This window comes from Apis mellifera, linkage group LG2 (assembly GCF_003254395.2).
Source record: "Apis mellifera strain DH4 linkage group LG2, Amel_HAv3.1, whole genome shotgun sequence".
In the NCBI taxonomy this organism is placed as follows: domain Eukaryota; kingdom Metazoa; phylum Arthropoda; class Insecta; order Hymenoptera; family Apidae; genus Apis; species Apis mellifera.
Genome location: NC_037639.1, coordinates 3,937,092 through 3,955,553, shown reverse-complemented (window position 1 = coordinate 3,955,553; position 18,462 = coordinate 3,937,092). Strand labels below are relative to the sequence as shown.

The 18,462-nt window shown below is 24.5% G+C and overlaps 3 protein-coding genes across 5 annotated transcripts; 1 reads left to right on the top strand and 2 right to left on the bottom strand.

The window, feature by feature from the left end:
- Positions 1-6,411: 6,411 nt before the first annotated feature.
- Positions 6,412-9,465, bottom strand: LOC724716 (sorting nexin-24). Its single transcript, XM_006559127.3, has 3 exons — positions 9,155-9,465; positions 7,244-7,437; positions 6,412-7,000 (listed from the first exon to the last, which is right to left on the bottom strand). The coding sequence occupies exons 1-3, from the start codon at positions 9,305-9,307 to the stop codon at positions 6,829-6,831; spliced, it is 519 nt and encodes a 172-aa protein (XP_006559190.1). The 5' UTR covers positions 9,308-9,465; the 3' UTR covers positions 6,412-6,828.
- A 277-nt stretch (positions 9,466-9,742) lies between these two features.
- LOC552105 (adrenodoxin-like protein, mitochondrial) lies at positions 9,743-10,832 on the top strand. The gene is made up of 4 exons (XM_624484.5): positions 9,743-9,953; positions 10,076-10,127; positions 10,252-10,499; positions 10,581-10,832. Exons 1-4 carry the CDS (start codon positions 9,845-9,847, stop codon positions 10,682-10,684), a joined length of 513 nt encoding a protein of 170 aa, XP_624487.1. The 5' UTR covers positions 9,743-9,844; the 3' UTR covers positions 10,685-10,832.
- A 3,627-nt stretch (positions 10,833-14,459) lies between these two features.
- LOC412008 (sprouty-related, EVH1 domain-containing protein 1) lies at positions 14,460-18,051 on the bottom strand. 3 transcript variants are annotated; one of them, XM_395474.6, is made up of 7 exons: positions 17,905-18,051; positions 17,495-17,794; positions 16,385-16,703; positions 16,107-16,275; positions 15,800-15,858; positions 15,168-15,715; positions 14,460-14,955 (listed from the first exon to the last, which is right to left on the bottom strand). In XM_395474.6, the coding sequence occupies exons 2-7, from the start codon at positions 17,512-17,514 to the stop codon at positions 14,799-14,801; spliced, it is 1,272 nt and encodes a 423-aa protein (XP_395474.3). In that variant the 5' UTR covers positions 17,515-17,794; positions 17,905-18,051; the 3' UTR covers positions 14,460-14,798. The 3 variants fall into 3 exon arrangements, with proteins under 3 accessions (XP_395474.3, XP_026294727.1, XP_006559192.1); XM_026438942.1 differs by having other exon boundaries at positions 17,495-18,041; XM_006559129.3 differs by having other exon boundaries at positions 15,800-15,825; positions 17,495-18,041.
- Between the last annotated feature and the right edge of the window lie 411 nt (positions 18,052-18,462).

Sequence of the window (18,462 nt, the reverse complement as noted above, 5' to 3'; positions counted from 1 at the left end):
GTAATAAAGATCGCATTAATTAGGTAAAATAAATGCAACATTCCAGATAGAAGCCCCGGGACTGCCGACCCGGTTGACAAATAGCGGTTAAAAATCGCGTCAATTGGAAGGATTGCGAATCATAGTGTTTATTAGATATGTTATTTCTTTTTTTTTATTATTTTATAGTAATTATTAGAATTTTTTTTACTCCACTTTTACAATTCTTAATGGATACTTTATATATATCTAACATTTCGATAATTTTTATCAGTTTCTTCGAGATATCCTTTGACTTAAAAAATGAATTAAACGTGATTCTAAATTTCTACAAAGGATATAAAAGTTTTTACATTTATTTAAAAACAGAAATATTAGAAAATTAAAGAGAGATGATATTTTGATATTTGAAATCATTTAATATCATATTCTTTTTTTTATTTCTAACTTAATGATTGATTATTGAAGATTAAAATTTGGAAAACTATTGTATATTAATTTTTCTTGAAAAGTATTAAAAATTCTTTTAATTAAAAGATATAAAGAGTGCAATTAAAAAAAGATAGAAGGATCGCTATGATTCTCAACCCAATCAATCGATCTTCATGTATAATTTGTTCTGATAACAAAGAATTTATCTGATATAATTTTTGCTATTAGAACTTTGCGAATCAAGAACAAATTAAGAATCTAATGTAAGTTGGATTGTAAAGCCAGGCAAGTCCTACGTTCTTTTTTTCTTTTATTGATCGTGCATTTTTTAAAAAGTATTCTTCTTATTTGTCAAAGTTAAGCGTAATTTTTAATTTCTCTTAGAATTAAATAATAAGAAATCTGCGTGAAGGTAGCGTTTTTTTTTTATTTTGTAATATCATGTAGCTTCGTTATATACTGTAATTGTAATGATTCCCTTCCCCTTTTTGATGTTACGTGATGATTTGAATAAAAATGAAATAACAATTGGAAAAAAGATTCATTGAATTCAAGAAAATTGAATCGATATTCCTTTATAATTAATTATAAATTCGAAAGTAGAATAACAAATTAATTGAGAAATTTAAAAAAAAAAAAGGATTTGAAGTTTTATTGATTTTTTTTTTTATAATGATTCCTTTTTTATATTTATATATAATCTTATTTATAATCTTATTATTTTCTTATGATAATTATTATTAATTGTTTTTATTATATTAAAGATATATTTTAGAAGCGAAAATTCTAATGCAATTAGATTTAATTCGCTAATTTTATCTTCTAGATCCTTTTTTCAGATAAATTTTCAATTTAAAAATAATTTTTGTACATGTAAAATATCATAAAAAATTATGTACAAATGTGATGTGATTCATATATCATAAAAAAATAAGAAAAAATTATACATTAAAACTTTTTCATTTAAATAATTCAATTTTTAATAAAATCACATTGCAGACAGTTAAAATACACTTTATCAAATGATATATAATTAATATAAGTATATTATATAAATACTTCTCTACTTGATATAAAAATTCCAATGAATTAAAAATAGTTAAGTTTATCAAGAATTATAAGATAGATATATATCATATATCATATCTATCGGAATTATATTTTATTGTACCTTATCGTTAGCTATAACTAACAATAAAATATAAATTCAATTTTTTAAAACATTAAATCTTTAACAAATAAATTTTATTCCATATTTTTTTTTATTTTTTTTCATAGCAAATGAATCATTCAACATATGAATCATATCACTTGAATATCTTTAACGTTATTCATGTTATTCAAATTTTAACCTGATATATTGAAAAAAAAAATAATAAAAATATTATTTTGATATGTGGACTTATCAGGCTTTACAATTAAAATTTTCTATTATAATTTATTTTAAACATATAATCGTAATAAATAGATATCTTTATAATATCAATTAAAACGTACTGTAATTTATACTTTTGCAATATCTACATTTTTGTAAAACATTATCAATATCTATTCTATTATTTGTCTTAAAATTATTATCATTGGATCAAGGCAATGTCTCCCAATCTTTTTAGATTAACTATATATTTTAAGATTACTTCGATTTTTGCGATATATATAATATCATAATTTTTAAAATAAAAATTTTTTTTTACTTGAAATGATAATATATTTTAACATTTGTTATATTTGTTTAAAAAATAGAATTAAATTCAAAATCAATTTATTTTATTATAATTTTTAATATTATTAATAAAAGATCCAGTTAATTTTGTTAGACACAATACATTAAAATTAATAACGATTTTTAATTATCATATTGATTCACTTTTTTCAATCATGAATTACATTTTCCAATGATGTTTATAAATATTAATAAATAAAATAGCTTTCTTTAAAAAAAATTTTGCGATACTATTGTATCATGGTATATCAGATTGGGAAATATTGTATTAAAATATAATCTTGATAATAATTTTAAATAATTATAAATGAAAAAAATGTATATTCTTCATTATTTGTGTAACAAAATTGTGCTTAATTATTTCGTTCATACTTTAGAAACGATTAACATGTACATGATAAATACGTAGACCTTGGTTCGTGTGTCATAAATATAAAAAACAATGTTTGATAAGGGAACTATTTATATCAAGAAGAAACTGATATCATCCTGATTTATGTATTTTGTAATTAATCAAGAGAAATGCTGAAGATTGAAGTTAAGAACACGGATCAGTTAATCTTTATCTGTGCTCAATTTATTTTTAAAAAGAATATTTTCAACTTATAAAAAAAGTTTCAAAGTCTTCTTGCAGAATAGAACTATAATTATTTGTGCGATACAAATTACAAATAATATTTTACAATTATTGTGCAAGAGGACTCGCAAGGATTTAATTATATAAAAAGAGTCTCTAATTATCGAATTATGACTATTTATATATTGTTAAAAAATTATAAAAATTCCAATTGCATAATTTTGTTAAAATAGACGCAACAAAAGGTAAATCTACTTTTCAATTCTTTAGATCAATTTTCTTTTGATCGAAGGATTGAAATTATTAGAAACTTCGAAGTTTAACAACTTATCAAATCAGTTTATTCAAATGGTCTTAATTCGACAATCAGGGATTGTAGTTTCTCAAATAATTCTTTATTTTCTTAGAATTCACGAGAAACTACGTTCTCAACGATTTTAAAAATAGAAATTACGTATTCTCGTTGATTTATAAAAAAAAAAAAAACTTATTTTATCTAATAGAAAATCGATAGGAAACATTTATCGAATTGAAAAGTGTTTGATTTATATTTATACTACGATAAGATACGAGAATATGACAAATGAGTAACTATCTAAGTAGTACACGAGTAATACCTAGATCGTGCGTTAAAATGTACGCTATACGTCGAAACAATGGATGGCAGTCCAGGCGCACATGTTTGCTGTGCCAATGCAATGCGTTTTCTGTACATAGTATCGTAGCTCTAATTAATATTAGTTAGAGTGTAGCTGGGATCACGTTGACGTAGACGATGGCATATACGTAGAAGTATAAATCGATAAAGGCACACGAAACGAGTCATCCAACCGCGCCGTTCTACATTATGAACACAAATTAGCCGATGTAATTTTCTTGTAAAATAAAAACTGCGATTCGTTCACGCGTCCACTTTGTTGAAGAAAAGTTCAAGGAAAAATTATGAATAAAATTGCGATCATTTGAATGTTACATACTTCGATATTAGGTTTAGGGATTTGTAAGCAAATAGTTAGTTTAGATTAAATTAGCGATATTGATTCCATGTTATACGATGTTGTCCAAGAAAAATTTCGCAATTCGAGAAATATTTTAACACGTTTATTGTGATTCGTTCAATTTTCAGAATTTTTTTCGTGATTTTTAATTTGCGTCCTGGATAAATTGAAATATTATAAGAATTTTGTAAAAATATGTGATACTTGGATTTTAAATGTAGACAATGAACGCGTTATAAATATTTTACGATAGTTTTTAAAACGAATATTTTCTTTATTTTCTTTTTTTTTTTATATAAGTATTAATTAATATTTAAGAACGAAATTTCATTAGTTTTGTAAGTTAATGTATCGATGAAAAATATTGATAGAAATTCACGATCGACGCATGAGCGAATACATTAGGAACGGGGTCGTACGGAGTATATCTGTTGTTGCGCCCGAGAACGATGATCTACATTTTTAATCCTTTATTTGATACGTGCTAAAAATTTGAAAAATTATTAGTGTATAATAGTATAATTTAAAAAAACGACCAGAAAAGTGCGCAAAAAATAATATCGTTGCTTAAAAATGAAATCGTCAAATAAAGGATTAATCTTGTATTATCCAATACAACGCGTGCGAGTCGTATGCACGTTATGAACGTGGATACAAAACTCTTGGTTTGTACAATAATACTCATTACATTTGGAAAAAAAAAATTAGTAAGTTAGAGCTTTTTTTCATGTATACATAAGATAATAATAGTACGTATATATAGGGATGGTGAGGATGATAATTATCTTAATAACGGCTACCTTGACATATTACAAATAGTATTATTTACTATACCATTTAATGCTAATGATTTTTTGCTACGTTTTAAAAAAAACGACAGGAATGATTTGACTACATATCGTTTCGAATTTACATTTGCCTTGTGAAACGATGCGCTGACCTACACTGTCCGCGTATTTAATGGCGATCAACAGCTCCATTTTTATTCTAAGTTACACTACGAGACTTGTACGATATAAGTAACTTGATTAAGCCTTAGAAATATACGTTATTGGTACTGGTAAATATAAAAGGAAAAAAAAAAGTCGTGAAAAGAACTTTCGCTGTTAAAAGTAAATCCGCATCTTTTTTTTTTTTCTATAATATTTTCTTCGTTAACGTTAAATACCACACGTACCCATAGTTTAGACTTTTTACGTTCGTTTCGTTTCGAAGCATGGAAAATTGTTGAAAAAAAAGCGAGTCGAATTGAGATTGAACGATCGAATCGAAATTGTGATCGGATCGAATGATTTTGAAAAGTTCAACAGACTGCCACGCACGGCCAATAAGCTTTCTAAATTACAATAATTATTATTGTTATTCGATGAATTTTGTATATACCAGCTCATAATGAAATAACGGAATCATATTATGAGAAATGGAATGAATCATCTTTCGACTCGTTTGCTCGATACACAATGATTACGATCGCGTAAAGAATGAAAAAGAGCAGGACGGAAGAGGAGAGGGGGGGAAAAAAAGAAAGAAACGAAATGTTTGTCAGAAAAGAATAATTCGATACATAATATTCGTAAACGATTAGTTTAGACCGAGGCGGAAGTGCTAGAACCTAAAAATCGTCTTACACTTCGCACAAGACTGAGGAGCTTGTATATAATTATACATTAATGCATTTGATATAAAATGGAAAAAAAAAAAAAGAAAGGTACGAGGCGTTCACCTTTGGAAGGTTCAGTTTATTACCATGACATTAATACTTGTAACAGCATAAAAAAAAAAAAAAGAAAAAGATTGTAAGTTGTACATACAAAAATAAGGTCCTATTATCGCGAATATACATATATGATTACTACCGTTGTCACGGCGTTTCCGGTTTGCATGTATACCATTTTTCCATGTTTTTCTAAAGAAAAAAAAAATAATAATAGTGCAAGAAAAGAAAAACGTCGCGAGACCAAAACCGAGAAAAAAAGAGAGAGATTTCCTATTTTTCAGCAAAAATAAAAGTCCATCGAAAACAAGAAAACTGTTCTGCGTCGAGTGCAAGAGAAACATGCCCGATCCAGTGGACCAAAATGAATTACACCGCCTGAATTCACATCATTTTCATGTCTCTGCCCATTTAGCGTTCTATAGACAAATTTAAAATAGGTCCGATTACAAAATTACAGAGACAAACTAAAATCTCGTGGCTATAATTATTCACAATCTGGCACTAGATCAATCGCGTGATCGCCTATCAACAACAGCGAGAAAAAATAGATAAAATCGAAAAAATAAGAAAAAAAGAAGCGTATATATCGTTGCGTTGTATATTTGATTGGAATCAGTTAAAAACGTGTTTTCTTTTTCATGATAATAATTATCGTTCAATATTAATAGTTGTTTGAAGAATATCATCTCATAAGAAAATGAATGAACGCTGTCCTCGATGCGGAGAAAATGCTATAGCGATATATACTTTACTTTATCTACCGGAAAGTAAAAATATATCGATGATGGATTTTTAAGTGTCCGTGATTTCCTTTAAACGGTAGTAAACGAATTAATGCGAATAAGAAATACCGCAAGAGAGATCCGCTTATGAGTTACATTTACATTTACAATCCAAATATCCAGTAAAATTAAATAGAATTAAGATGAATGTCACAAATAATGTAAACTCTGAGAATAATGAGATGAAATAAACAAGACGATGATTCAAATATAACAGAGCGTATATTTTTTCGCATATCTTGAATACACTAATAAGAAATTACTCTTGTTATCTAAATATATCGCAGATTGAGAAAATAACGACTGATTGATTCAAACGCAAGATTGTAAATTCTTTCTTCTTTTCTTCGTTAATCGAAAAGAGATTAGAAATTGTTGCATGTAGCGACAATAATGAAATTAAAGATATTAGAATATGTATAAAATGGAAGCACTTATTTCTTCATATGTGTATATTTATCGACATACACCCACCGTTTTATCTTTTGCGAGATAAAAATAATGGATAAAAACGGCCTCCTTAATTTTTATGCGATTTATAATAGAGAGCTGAAATTTCCCATAAAATATATAGTATTTTTCATGGGAGATATCATTATAAGCAACTTAAGGTAAGCTTCTCAGGACTTATATATTCCGGAAAGCACACCATTAATCACTATATCTGGAAGATTATTCGACGTAGAACCAGACTCAACGTATGGATCGTAATGGAAAGTTAACACAGGTTGATGATTAAAAGCACTGCTGTCAACGTATTGCGAATCTTCCGTATCCTTGTATTGAAACGTACTGAAATAGGATATTTTTATGTTAAGATGATACGAAAAAAATAGCATGCAAAGGTAGAATACTTAAGCTTGTAAAAAAAAAGTAAATGTTATTTTATAAATTATTATAAAAATTAAAATTTATCTTTTTTCATAAGATATTTAAAATTTATATATTTAATTTTAATATTTTGATTATAATCATAATTATAAATTTATTTATTATTTATATTAAAAAAAAAAAGAATAATAAATATCTACATACTTTTTATATGACACACCTGATGTTCGATCTTCTATGCCCAGAAAATTGAGAACCTGTTGCTTCGTAGTTGAAAGCCTTAACATTTTTTGAATGTACAATTCCAATGCGGCTCGCCTTTGCTCGAGCACTTTTGGCTGGCAATTTCTTACCTTCTTTGGCGGAAACGGAGCAACTTCCGCGTTTTCTTTCTTCAACTGTAATGAAACGAATGTTAATAAACTTTGATGAAATGCCTTTGATTGATGCATTAAAAGAAATAAATCATCAAAATATGAAAAAAATTTTAAATGTACAATATTTTATTAATATATTGTATCTCCAATTTTTTTTAAAGAAACATATTATGAATAATTTTTATTTATTTTATTTAAAAAAATATTAAAGAAAACTTTCATAGTATGCATATATATATATATATATATATGTATATTAAATCCACGTACACATATACTATTAATTTTTAAATATATATATTATACAATTTTATGCTATAAGTAACTAAAATAAATCAAATAATATTGTTGCGAATAATATTAATATTATTTTATTATTTATATATAATATTATTTATTTTATTAATATTAAAAATAAATAAAAATATAATTTATACATGATATATAATTTTATATTAAAAAAAAAGTTTCCTTTTTTTAGTGAATAAAATTTAATGAATGAATTAAAATTTATACATTATATTATTTAAAATGATATTAAATGAATTATTTAAAATATATTCTTAGACTTTAAATTTTTATCTTAACAAATAAATAATTTCTATTCTATCATATTTCTATCATATAGAAAAAATTTTGAATGAATCTAATAAATTTCTTATATAAAAATTTTACAAATTTCAAAATTTCATTAATAATTAATAAAAACGAATTTAATACACATATAACAATAAATATTTTATATATATATTTATAACTTACAATCTGGAACATTATTTCAAATTGATATGTTGTACACACATCTATTAAATACTTTTACTACTTATTCCGCTCGCGCTTTTTGAGCAATCTCTCTAAAAGAAATCGGAAATGCTAATTGCATATAGTTATATAGTATTGTGAAATGTAGTATTTTATAGTGAGTCAATACAAAGAACTCCCAGAGCTATATAAGTCGTATATCGCTCAAACACTGATGAAACAACACGTTATTAATATAATTAATCATATGTTATTGAAAAAATATATTGCATGACAGAATAAAATTAACTTTATTCTTTTTAATTAATTATATATGCATAATATTAAAAACAATTTGATTAAGCAAATGATTAATATGATTAATTGAAATAAATTTCGAAATACTACCATATATAAATTTAATTACAACAAAAACGATTCCAATACGATTCTAAATATAATATTTGTAATATAAAAATACATATTATATGTTATTATATAATCTATATATTTGCATATACTATTTAATTATATTTTATAATATATCTTCATAAATATTGATCTAGGTTATTTATACAAAATTTGAATGGAAAAAGAATACAAAAGAAATTATTTACACAAAGTAAAAAAGATATTAAATAAAAATAAAGATATATATATATATATATCTCATTTTTTTCTTTCTCTATAATATGAAATTTATTATGGATACAATTTAATTATATTTCTATAATAACATCTTATATAGAATAACTATTAACATAATGTCTAAAGATATTAATATTATTATTTCAATTATTATTATAGTTAAAAAACAGAATTTTATTAAAAAATAAATTCTATTTTTATAAAAAAATAAAATTAGAAATTAAAAATAAAAATTAATTGTTAATCCTAAATGTAAAAAAATAAAATTTTATAATGTTAGATATTTTTTTACATAACAAAAATTATATTAATAGAAGTATTAAGATTATAATAAAAATAAAATATATACCGTGCGATGTAACGCGTTAAATTCGCTGTATCTTCTCTCGATAAAATATCGAATACCACTTTCTGACTCCAGAACCTCAATACAATAAACATAATAGGGCTTGCCGTGTGACACTTCGGCCAAACGGTATCCGCTAATGAAAACTTGATACATTGCATCGCTGGTAATTTTCTAAAATCTTAAAACACTTATAAGAAATAAATAATACAATAATAATATGATAATAAAGTTAAAAAAAACACGAAAAACGTAACACTATATTCTACCATCAAGCACCTGTCAATTCAATATATTGTTGCATGTCGCATACAAATATATTGAAAAATACACTACCACAAACAAAACGTGCATAAAATAATACCAACTTTTCAAATATATCTTACACTATGATAAATTTATTTAAATATAAATAATAAAGTCAAAATTCATTTTAAAAAATCAATATTTCATTTAATTTAATTTATTAAAATCAATAAAAAATAAAAGAATAAATTTATTTAATTTCACTAGTAATGTAAAACAATAGTAACAATTGTCTTAACCTTTATTTTAATGCCTTAATGTCTATCTTTTATATTAAGTTTCTTATCTTTGTTTCTTATAATCATTGGGATAAAAGTAATGCTTTTGTTTGTTGTAAAATGTTCGCGGTATAATTGTAATAAAAATTAGAATTAAAAATATATAAAAATGACATTTCTTACAAAGTTGTCAACATGGAAAGGATTAATACAAAGATCGCTTTTATCAATAAATCAAACAATAATAATATCAAATTTCGATATCCATACGTCAAAATGTAAGTATAACTACATTTAAATATAACTTACCACATGTGATAGAAATAACTTCAATATAAATTTTAATTGCTTAAATTGTTTAAAAATAAATTATTTTATATTTATAATGAACAATTTTTAGATTCCTTTCTTGGTGAATATGAAATGGAAGATCCAAAATCAGAAGCTGATATGTAGGTAAAATTACATATATGAATATTACATCATTATTGATAAATAAATATAATTCTACTATAAAAAAAATTAAAATATAAAATCTACTATATTTTAATTAATATAATTTATTAAATGTTATAGTGTAAATGTTACTTTTATTAATAAAATGGGAAAAAGAATACCTGTAAAAGGAAAAGTGGGAGATAATATATTATATTTAGCTCATAGATATGGAATTGAAATGGAAGGTGCTTGTGAAGCATCTCTTGCTTGTACCACTTGTCACGTATATGTACATCACGATTATAGAGATAAACTCCCAGTGCCTGAAGAAAAAGAAGAGGATCTGTTAGATTTAGCTCCTTTTTTAAAAGAAAATTCAAGATTAGGTATATAAAAATAAATTATAATATAATTTAATATTTAATATTAATTTCATTCAAGATATTAAAACAATTTAATATATTTAGGTTGTCAAATTATATTAACAAAAGAATTAGATGGCATAGAATTGGAACTACCTCAAGCAACAAGAAATTTCTATGTAGATGGTCATACACCAACTCCACATTAATATAAATTAATATAGATTTTACTTGTATGTTATATTTAAATTAATATGTATATATTCTATCTTCTATATCCTATATATAATTAATATAATTATAAACTTTTATTTTATTATGTACAAAATTTAAGTGTAATATAAATTAAATATTATATTTTCTTATTTTTTTAATGAATGATAAAAAAACATTATATTTTTAGAATGTACTTTAATATTTCATAAACTTTTAGAACAACAAACTTGATTTATATGACATTTGTCATGGTACAATATATTTATTTCTTATACATTTGGATTATGATACATATCTTTAATTACAATGATACAAGATTTAAACATTTATGATATAATGAATCCATGAATTAAAATTGTATTTGTTAATCTTGCAGCATTTACATCAGTGAAAATACTCTATAAGTTTTTTTGCAAACTGATCGCATTTGAGCACTGCCACTAATGTGTTTACACGTTTTTCACTTCTGGCAGGCACCTTTATGCATTTTCCCAGTTTGACAACTTTCACAATAACTTTGTGTATACATATTCTCTATATGTGCATACGTTCTCACGTTCATTACCTATATTTATATGCGTACGCAATTTGCACTTTTTTTTATGCATCCACACATGTCTTTGTGTCGATAATTATCATCATCAACATTGTTATATAATTATCATACAAACTATATTTATTTATATTTTCTGTTCATTATTGATCACTATAATTATAGACACGTTGTAATATCTCGGATCAATCGCAACCTACAGTCATACTTCATAATTAAAAGAATTTAAATAGAAATACATTCGCTCAATCACACAATATCATACAAAACTACATTGTCAAAATGATTACATATGTATCTCTCATTTGGTATGAGTCATCACAACGGACTTATTGAAAAAATAATTTTTTGTACTTATTTATAACTAAAAATAGATCATGATATTTAATTAAATATATAGAAAGAAACTGTTTACATTACATATATTAATGGAATACTTTGATTCAATAAAAATAAGAAATTTGTTCAATATCAAAATTAAACTATCAATTTTTTATGGCAGTAAATAATTTAATATTTACATAATTTAAACTTTAAGTAAAATTCTGTTGTGAATTTTGTAAAGCATTTATAATATTATAATAATATTCTATAATTTTTTGTATAAAACAAATCTTGACCAATAGTAATCAATTTATAATACAATATAAAAAGTCTAATTATATCATTTCTGTATATATCTCACTGAGCTTATAAAATAAATATAAATATAATCATTTTATTATCAAAATAAAATCATTTGGTTGGAAGCATTTTGATTATGAAATGTATCTTCTTTTTTCTTTTCATTTATTAAAAGAAATATTATATTCATATACTTGTAGTTAATTTAATTTAATTAAGATAATTATAAGATATTAAATATATCTTATTTCACACAGCAGAATTAATATTATATTTATTAATAAAAATTATTAAAAATTATTTATATGTATTTGTAAATTATGATAATTATATTTAAATTTAAAAAAATATAAAGCTCAGAGAGATAAAATATTTTAATACCATTAAGTTATTTTAATACCATTATTCATGATATATGAAATAATCAACTCATAGCAGATAAAATTTGTTATGCTAATGCAGCTTGAAGTATTTAACTATGTCATATAAAATCAGTAAACAAGAATTATAAAAAAAATTAAAATCATTATAAATCAAAAAGAAAAGAAAAAAATATAATTAAAATTAAATATATAATACATTATATATGAAATAATATTAATCAATTACAAAATTATACAGATAAACAAAATCTATAGATACATTTAAAATTTTCAGTTCAAGACAATTTTGATATAAAATATTTTAATTTAAAAAAATGAATTAAAAATATATTATCATTATTGGACTAGAAACATAAGGCATAATTAAAATTATTATAATAATAATTAATTTTTCATTTTATGTATATTTGAAAAATATTTTTGCAATAACTGCTTTTTTTTAATAACTAAATGTCTATAAAAATTGTTGATCAATAAATTATTTTATTATTCCAAAGTTGCACTTTTATTTATTAAAAATTGCATTTTAAAAATAATTTAAAAAGATTCTATGATGTTCATAACATGATAATTGATTTTATGTAATTACTATGTCATTTCTGAATTTTTAATTTTTTAAATTATTAGTTTTCTTGCATTATCTATGGTCATGTAAAATGAGCAAGAAAACAACTATATTTTTATATTATGTTTAATTCATAGCATTTTAATAAATTCAGAATTTTCTTTCAATAAAATTAAAATTTAAACATATAATTCAAATTCTTAAATTGAATAAAATCACATATTATAATTCATGAAGTTGAATATTTATAAAAAATGTATAATCAAATCATCAATAAGCAGAATTATTGCTAAAAACTAACTGCATTTCTTTCTTAAAAAATATCTTAATTTTCATATAAATATATTCCAAAAATCATATCGTTCAATCATTGTTAAATACATAGAATGAAATGAAATACTTCTTGGGTACTAATACAGTTAGAAAAAATAATTAAAAATAATACAATAAATCAGAACTTTTTCAAGAATGCCAAATATGTATGTTAGAAAACCATAATATATTATAAAATAGAAAATTTTAAATTTGTAAACAATTTCATGCAAACATTGCATAAAATTATCTTTTTAATATATACATAATATGATAAAATTTTAAACTGAAAGTATATTCCAATACATAATAAGCCTCAAACTGACAATACATGTACTTAAAGTTTTATAAGCTTATCTTCAGTATGTATGAAGTAACAATAAGATCAATAGTACTAAAAGTACCATGCTAGTAAATAGTAAATACTGATATTATTTAGCATTTAACATTGTGCCAACATAGTAGTATAAGAAATTCCATTTAACAGATAACTTGACTATAGAGTTTATATAATTATTAATATTTTATAGATACAAAGAGCACAATACGAAAGGATCTTAAAAACGAAATTGCATGTCAGTGAATAAAATTATTTACTACTAGATATTCAGAATCATTCTTGAATGATTATAAATATTTTTGATAAAACATGATATAATTTAATCATGAATTTCATACATATTTGTGAAAGTGCAACTAACTTTTATTAACCAGTTTGTGCTAATTACTGAAGCAGATTAAAAATCTCTGTGTACTTTTTTAAATATTTAAAATTTAAAATATAAACATACACACACATTTTGCACATCTTGTTAACTAAGTTGAATTTAATTCAAATTATTTCTTGTAGAAAAATTATATAAAATACTATAATATAGATGTCATCAACACTGGGTTCAAATATACAAATAATATACAAGATCTTACTTAAAAATAAAAAAAAAACAGAAAACAATTCAAATAATATTATATAATAATAATAGTAATATTATAATAATAAAACTTCAATATTTTCAATTCTTTGATGAAATTTAAAGTATAAAAAAATTAATAAATAATATTTTTAATTTATTTATAATAGAATAAAAACTTTTAATTTATTTCTCTGTAATTCTCTTTCTTGACAATTACGATAAAATTTAATCTTATAATATAGCAAACATTTTCCTTATCATTTTCATACGAGACAAAAACTAGCTTTCAAACTGGGAATAACAAATTACATCTCTTTTCTTGACTGAATTCTCACAGTGTGCACCATGTATCACAAATAGTTGGTCAGTCCAGATAATATTATTGGACCAATCATTCAGAGTAAATACTAAACGACGTCCATTCCAAATTGTTTAATGTACAGATGTGTCTAAATAATGCATTTGCTAATAAAATATACAAAATGTATGGAATATACATGGTTTCAGAGCTAAATGCGACAATTTGTGCTCATATTTTTTTTGGTTTGTTTGAAATAAATTATTTCAAAGATGACGCTGATGGATAAGTGCATGTACTGGAAGCTGTCTACCCCTTTGATACCTCTGACATCGACCCATACTCAGATCATGACATTCATACACATTAGCCACAGCACCACGTGATGAAAAAAAGTTAGTTGATTCAGTAGTAGGTTGAACTGAGTATGGAGCAGAGATATCAAAGGGTTCCTCCAGTTATTCCATCGGATGGTGACGTCCTCCACACATGCCACAGGACGTGCCACACCAATGAACAGCTCTTAATGGAGGATAAATCCATAAGCAAGGAACGATCAGTGATAATAATGCCAAACCAAACCATCTGCGTCCACATCCTTCTTCTGTACTACAACTGTATAATTTAATATTGATTTATAATGTATTCTTAATTATGTATTATAAAATCCCAAAAATATGTAGTAGATTTAATTGTCAAATAACTACTGAATACATTATAGATATTAAACATCTATATTTTGAAACTTTCTTATTATAGAATTTAGATAATCTTAAAAAAGCTAAACAAAAATAATCCAAATAAATATTTCAATAGATTTTACTCACCTGCAAGGATTTTGGGCAAAATCACCTTCAGCATCACTCATACAGTGATATAACATACCCTGAGCACAGGACAGACATGAAATTTTTGCGATTCCTCGTCTAATAGGATCAGGTGCATATTCACAAGATCCTCTAGGATTGTGTTGTTCTGTATATAATTCTTGGCAATGTTTACATCGTAATCGAACGTTACGTTTCATAGTATTTTTAGAAGGTTGAGATACTATAATATCTGGTTTTTTCAAAGAACTGCTGGTATTATGTCTATTTAATCGATCTCCTTTATGATCACCGATGATAGGATATAAATATTCATGATTAAGTGTTGTGAGCTGCACATAAGAGTAGCTATCCGATCCAACATCTTCAGTTGTTGCCAAAGGATGCTGAGATGGTGGCACTTTTATAGATGGTCCACCAATATAATGAATAGGTTTATGGGAATCAGGAAGATCTGAACACTGGGATTGATAATTGGGCACTCGTATTCCATGAGGAGTATCTGATGATGGACGTGATTCTGGTGGTTCCACAGGTAAGTTTAAAGTCTATAAAATAAATTATACATTAACATATTAATAAATAAATTCAATATTAACATATTGCTTTCTTTATTTTTATTTAATACATACCATAAAAACATCCTCATCACCAGCATCTAATGAATTGTCATATGTTGAATTGGTCAGTCCTGAATTATAAAAAATATAAAGAAAAAGAAAATATTTTTATATACTTATATAAAATTAAAATATTAAATTTTAATAATATTCAAAATACAATTAACATTCTTACCATTTACATATTCCAAAAAGTAGCAATAAAATAACAAATAATGAAATATAAAATATAATAAATATAATATTAATATAAAACTTTATCATTATCATCTTTATCAAATTTATTAAAATAAATATTATATTTAAATTAACAATTTACCTTCTAGTAATTCTTCAACAGCTGTACGAACACCTTTATCAAAAGCTCTTGCATCTGCAGCTGTTTGAAATGTAAGTCCAAATCTTTTCTCTCCTGTCCTCCAGTGATGAAAAGTTGGCATTACCTTATTATATTCAAAATCTTTTTTAATTGTACAACTAAGAACAACCTATAAAAGAATAATAATATATTATATTTACAACAAATACATAAATTATAATGTATTAAATATATATATAATATTATAATATATAATTAATGATAAATATATTTATTACTGATTGATCAGTGATGCGTTTTCCATAAATAAGGTATTCATGTCTTTTTTTTGCACCAGGTGGAGAACTATTAGAAGATCCATGACTTTGGACATTAGTGATACTTGTAGTAGATACAGATTGTGTAGTGTTGGTAGTAGAGGCAGTCGTAGTAGAAATACCAGATCCATTGGTATTATTAGACTGATGTCCACCTGAAGAAGTTGGTCTTCGTCTAACCGAAACATTTGCTAAACCACCGCCACTTAAAGGAACCCAACCACCTGAACTATCATCCCTTGTCATTACCTGGGCACGAACCCTCACTAAATAGTTACCACTAAAAATGAAATACCAAAGAAAAAAAGTTAATATTACAAATTCACATTACAAAATTGATTTATTATTATATTTTTAATCCAAATATATTTATTAAGAATAATTTTAAAAAATAAAATTCACATATATATTATTATTTAATGGAAAACAAAAACATTTATTATGAACAGATTTACAAATATATTTTAATTTTAATTATAATTCTATAATATTATAGAATAATATTCTTAATAATATTATAGAATTACATAAAATATGTTTTTATCAAACAAGATTTATAAGAAATTAAATTTTATTCACAAATTCTTACTTAATAAAAAAGTTTGGAACCAATATAAAATCGAAATTACTTTAAAGATATTTTAAAAACGCGCAAGACCGACATATACGCGAAAGCGAAGAATCGCTGTTATATACGAGATAGCAGATGTTACGCGCTGACATCGATTTAATGAATGAACGGTCACCCCTACACGGACATAGGATAACACACCAATACTTTGACCGAAATCATACGTTTACTTGTGTAAAATTTTAGATATCCAATGAATATGACACATTTTCAAGAAGAAAGAATCGTTTCAAATATAAAAAATTTGAAGAACTTAAAGCAAATTAATAGATATGCAAAATGTTGACAGGAGAATCAGTAAAATGAAATCAGACAGAACTGTCAAGTGCCGCATTGCAAACGTGATATCAAGGAATACAAAATTTAAGCCATAGTCATGAACACAGTCAGGTTTCGAAAGAATTATCAAAAAGTACAACAGACATTGTAATATTACTTACTCCTCCGACGCCTCTGTCATGGTTCGAGCTGTCGAAGCTTTTACTCAATGCCCACTTTTTCCCACACTTCACCATTTTCGTTGCATTGAAAAGACATTCGGCCGCGATTCTGTTTATGGAGCTTTTTTAGGCTAGTGCCAACCACAGGAAGCGCCCCAGTCCTCCTCCCTCTCGCATTCCCCGTAGAGTTCATCCCCACGCCCGACTTGAACTCGCAGTCCACGCCTGCTCCCTTTAGATTTTACCGACCGTCGCTTTCGTTTCGAAAACATCTCTTCTTTTGCATATTCTTTAGCATACCTTCATTAATAAAAATACTAATCATATTGTCCAAATATTATCATATCGCACAATCTTTTTGGTTACAATTCTTAGCCTAAATACAAAAAAGAATATTTGGCGAAACTCACGCATCGACGTTCACCCCGTGAAACTGACTGACTATATGGTAGCTATCGACGCTTTTACAATGAAAGCTACCGGTCTGCGCAACAGGATTCATTCATCGATGCTGCTCATACAGTCTTGTTAATAATTAAGCGCGCTAACTCTCTATGGCGGACAATGTACGTTTAAATTACTCACAATCCTGTGAAATTGCTTTATAAAATACATTGTAATTTTTATTCTTTCTTCTACTATATAATATGTGATATTTTTAAGATTTTAAATAAATTTTAATATCTTATTTTTATATTTATATTTAAATAATATAAAAATCATTTTGCATAAAAATTGTGTAGCTTCTTAATAAATACTTGTTATATATTTTGTTATTTTTACATATTTTTCTCATTTTATTAAATTAAATTTTATTATATCATATATTAATAAATAATATTAATACACATATTAATACAAATTTTAATATTTTACATTATATTCATTAATTAATATATAATTAATTACGAAATATACATTAAATATAAGATTTTTTATTTTATAAAATTTTTTATTATATAAAATAT